This window comes from Zea mays, chromosome 3, assembly GCF_902167145.1.
Source record: "Zea mays cultivar B73 chromosome 3, Zm-B73-REFERENCE-NAM-5.0, whole genome shotgun sequence".
In the NCBI taxonomy this organism is placed as follows: domain Eukaryota; kingdom Viridiplantae; phylum Streptophyta; class Magnoliopsida; order Poales; family Poaceae; genus Zea; species Zea mays.
The window spans coordinates 215,319,585-215,324,439 of record NC_050098.1 but is presented as its reverse complement, the minus strand read 5'-3'; the positions used below and the strand labels follow the sequence as shown (position 1 = coordinate 215,324,439).

General features: G+C 47.8%; 1 protein-coding gene across 1 annotated transcript; it reads right to left on the bottom strand.

Moving 5' to 3' along the window:
• Positions 1-1,240: 1,240 nt before the first annotated feature.
• LOC103651369 (trihelix transcription factor) lies at positions 1,241-3,502 on the bottom strand. Its single transcript, XM_008676993.4, has one exon. It carries the CDS (start codon positions 2,472-2,474, stop codon positions 1,518-1,520), a length of 957 nt encoding a protein of 318 aa, XP_008675215.1. The 5' UTR covers positions 2,475-3,502; the 3' UTR covers positions 1,241-1,517.
• Positions 3,503-4,855: the final 1,353 nt, after the last annotated feature.

Below are 4,855 nucleotides of genomic sequence, written 5' to 3'. Positions count from 1 at the left end.
TCTGAACACTTGTCTGTCCTCAATGCCTACTTGTAGCTTAACTTCTACAGTACAAAACAGTGTTTGCACGGTCATGTACACGGTCTGCTGGGATACCATAAGGTATTGGCTTAAAACAGAATTCAAATGCAAAGATAACCAGGTACATACAATTATGTGTGCTAATGAAGCAACCAGAATTATCATTTGCAACTCCCATAATGTGAGCACAGACAATATCCGGATACATGCAAACTACTTCTGATGACAAATTCTACCATGGCAAACAAAACAAGTACAGCATGGTGCAATTAACAGGCGCATAAAAATGCAGTATCACATCCCAAGCAAATTGGCATAAGCAGAGGACACTATAGCATACATCACATGAATCTATAAAACCATATTCTGATTATCAGCATTTGTGCACATCAATTTCATTTATATAAGAATGGCCATGCCATGAGCTATTTTTCTCAGAAAATATTAAATTGGTGAGGCACAAGCATAAACTATTGAACATTTTTAATTCATTACCAGTTCAGTCAAATAAGACGAGAAGTTCAGAATCAGATCTTCAAATGCCTCCCAGCAATGTAGCCCCCCACCCCCCCAAAAAAAAACCTAGTGCAGAATCCTCAAATTCCTAATACAGAGAGACTCCCAATACAAAACATCATCATCTTCCACTAATGAACACGCCTTTTAAGCAGTGGAGCCAGTAGGGGACTGGCAGGGGCCATGACCCAATTTTCCTACAAAAGCCTAAGAGGTTGAAATTTGAAAAGAACTTTAACATGTTAGTAATTTATCTCTGAATTAACTTTATGCCCCCCTAATCTTCTAATCCTGGTTCCAGCCAGTCTTTAAAGATCGTATCAGAAAGTTTTCAGCAATAGTGCATGTGCATCTCAAAAGAAAAGCTAAAACCAGAACAAAAAAATACACATTGTTGATGTAGTAGATGTTCAAATACACATCGAAAGGTAAATAAATTACCCTATATCATCTGGGGCAACCAAGCATCTCAAATGAGAGAAAATGGGAACACATATCTTGATGTAGAATTATAGCAAAGGCTCACTGCTCACATACACTAAAAAACCATAGTTCCCTTCCCCAACTAGAAAGGCCAGTGACAAGAAATAGCATACCACAGACATAAAATACTGTGGTGTCATAAACAAAGCATAGGTTTCTCAACATGCAAAGTTGTAAACCAATCATGCATAACAAAAATTGCCAAAAAAAATAATGTAAATGATACAGAACAAAAGGTAGCTGAGATTAAATTCGTAATACATTGAAAGTTACATGTCACAAACCAGTAAAAATTCCTTCTCATCTAAGAAAAACTTGAGCATAATGCATTGCAAGGTACATTTAAAATTTAAAGACCTAGTACCTCTGTGGTTCGTATGAAACAACGACAGTATCTTAGCAAGAACATAAACAATCCACTAACAACTCTATCACATCAACCAACAGACTGTATCCTAATTTAAGGCCAAAGCATTCCTTTACCTAACTCTTCCAATTTAGAGATAAGCAGGGCTGCTGAGGAATGGCAGTGCAGCGAGAGACATGAGCGTATCCGAGGAAGCGTCACCCTTCCTGGCGTGCTTTGTCCTCGCGAGCTGTAGCTGCATGTCCACAAAAGCCTGCATCCGCTTCAGCTCCAGATCCTTGAGGAACTTGATTCGCTGCCTCTCCATCTCCTCCGCGTGCTGCTGCTTAGCGGCTTCCATGCGCTCGTACATATCCGCGAAAGTCTCAATTGCCCTCGCTAGCTCCCCGAAACCACCACTGCCACTGCTCATCTTCCTCTTGCTGCCAACAGCAGGAGGAGCACCACCACCACCACCACCAAAGCCCGAAGATACAGAACGCGACGGCGACTGCTGAGATCCTTCGTCATCGTCATAGTCGTTGTTGTTGTAGCCATCTTCTGAGTCGGACTCCGCGGCAGCAGCGGCGGCGGCAGCGGCCGCCTTATGGATGAGGTTTGCGGAGGGGAGGTCGGAGCCACGGCGGTAATTGTGCAGGGGGAGCGCCACGGGAAGCGGCGGCGGTGATTGCGGCGACGGGGAGCGCGGCGGCGTCAGGCGCCTCCGGAACACGGGCAGCGCGGCGCGCGGTGGGGACGGCTTCTTGATGCCGGTGAGCGTGGGCCCGACGAGGAGGTCGAGCTGGGCGTAGAAGTTCCACTGCGATGGCCCGCCGCGCGCGCGCTCGGCCTTGTACTTCTTCTTGAGCGTGTCGACGCGGTTCTTGCACTGGATGTCGGTGCGCGGCGGGCGGCGGCGCGCGGAGGCCCCGGGGCGAGAGTTGACGGCGTCGGCGACCTCCCGCCACTGTGGCTGGCGGAGGCTCCCGCGGTTGAGGTCGAGGTAGCGCGAGCCCCAGGCGTCGACGAGCGCGGCCGTCTCGCCCTCGCTCCAGCAGTCCTCCCGGTACGGCAGGTTCGGGTTCGGCGGCGGCAACTTCCCGTCCATCGCTCCTCCTCCCAGATCTCTCCGCGTCACGACGACAACGACGACGACGACCTAGCCTTCTCTCGTTTGCGCGTAGAGACGAAGGAACGGACGGACGGGTGAATAGATGTGGGGGCGGCGGTGGAGGAGACGAGGCGGGGGGTGGGGAATAGAAGAAGGGAGAGGGGGTGGTCGGCGAGGGGGGAGGAGCGCCGGGCCGTGGGCCGTGACGACCGCGACGCGGCACGTGGAGGAGCGGTGCAGATGCATGGTTGTTGTGTGGGCGAGCGGCCGCCGTTGGATCCTCCCGTCGGTCGGGGCAGGTTTGACCGGGACACCAAGCCGGCGAGGGATTACCGGATTAGCAGTTGGCGCTGGGACGGAGCTGGATCAAACTCGGAGAGAGATAGGCCTCGGCGTGGTTTCGGTTGGCCGGCCGGACGTGCCGGTGCGGGGATGAAAGTTAAAGCGGCTCGCGCCTTGGCGTGCAATTTCGTAGCCACAGGTAGACGGCTCGCGGCTGGCCGCCGTTCGGTTGGGTCAGGCGTCCGCGCCGAAAGAGATGGTGCGGCTGCTGGGCGTACCGGCGTACGAGAAACTCCGGTAGTTGGGCGCCTTTGGGCAGTTCCTATTGACACGCCGAGTTTCTAGGGACACGCGAGTGACTACTGCGTGAGCCAATCATCATTGACAACGGGGGTCCTGGTTGCTTCTCGGTCTTGGGCAGCTAAAATGATGTAGATAAACACACCTTCTATAGTAACATCTGTATCTATATATTATACTATATTATAAAAAATGTATTTATTGCAATCAGACCAATTGGTGAACCGTGCAACCAAGACACAAAAATAGAGGTGAGGACCTTTTTAAAAATTCTAGCGAAATGTGGCAGGGTTGTTTTGAAAAACGATGTTTTCTAAAAAGTTTTTCCACCTTCATTCATGTGTCTTGGTTAAACCGGTTGTACCAATTAGCCTGATTGCACCAAATACATTCTCATCTTTATAATGATGTATCTATACATATATTTATAATTGTTTTAATGGTTACATACCCTTTGTGTAGCTTCATTGCTCCATCCTTCTCCTCTGTAACACCTTACTTATGTAATGTGCAAACTCACTTGTAATTGTGTAAACCCATGCTTTGAACTTGAAAAAAAATCTTAATTGTATGCGACCTTTCCAAATTAAAGAGGAGAGGGGAAACAAATTTGTGTGTGGTATGTGTCCAAATTATGCTACATTGTTTCTTTGTTGTATGTAAATTTTTTTACCAAATGTCAAATTTAACTGAAGTTATTGGAATTTGAATTTGAAATTTAAATCCAAATCTAATTCTAAAAAGAATAAAACTAAAAAGGTAGAACTCAGACGGTCCAATGGCATTCGGCCTATTAAACCGTGCGCGCCCGTGCTCTCGTTCGCTCGTCCGCCAACAAGCATGCCCATGTTGTCAGTACTCCTCACATGCACTCATTTGTTCCCTCTGTATCTGACACGTGGAACCTGGGTTTCATCCCTAACCTCTCGCCTCTTTCTTTCAGTTCACCGACGAGCATCTCGTCGCCAATCTCACCCCTATAGCACTCAATCGGTCTCCCCTTCGTTGTCACCAAACAACATAAGTCATGCGCAACATCTCTGCCCCTTAAGAGGCTAGCAAAAGACTCTAGATCTTATGGAGTGCCTTATAGAGACCCTATCTCTATTCTTAGTGGATCTGAGGGCTCAAGTTGATCAGTGGATCACTTGAGAGGGTCGAGCGAGACCTTATCCTTTAGGAGTTAGTACATCTCAATGGGGACGTAGGTTCTTCAAAATTTGAAATTTAAATCCAAATCTAATTCTAAAAAGAATAAAACTAAAAAGGTAGAACCCAGACAGCCCAATGGCATTCGGCCTATTAAACCGCGCGCGCTCGTGCTCTCGTTCGCTCGTCCGCCAACAAGCAAGCCTATGTTGTTAATACTCGTCACATGCGCTCATCTATTCCCTCTGTATCTGACACGTGGAACCGGGGTTTCATCCCTAACCTCCCGCCTCTTTCTTTCAGTTCACTGACGAGCATCTCGTCGCTAATCTCACCCCTATAACACCCAATCGGTCTCCCATTCGTTGTCACCAAACAACAGAAGTCATGTGCAACATCTCTGACCCCTTAAGAGGCTAGCAAAAGGCTCTAGATCTTATGGAGTGCCTTATAGAGACTCTATCTCTATTCTTAGTGGATCTGAGGGTTCAAGCTGATCAGTGGATCACTTGAGAGGGTCGAGAGAGACCTCATCCTTTAGGAGTTAGTACATCTCAATGAGGACGTATGTTCTTCATAACTGAATCTTGGTAAACAAATCGTGTGTCTCTTGTGTTCTTTACTTTTTATCAGGGACGAAGCCAGAC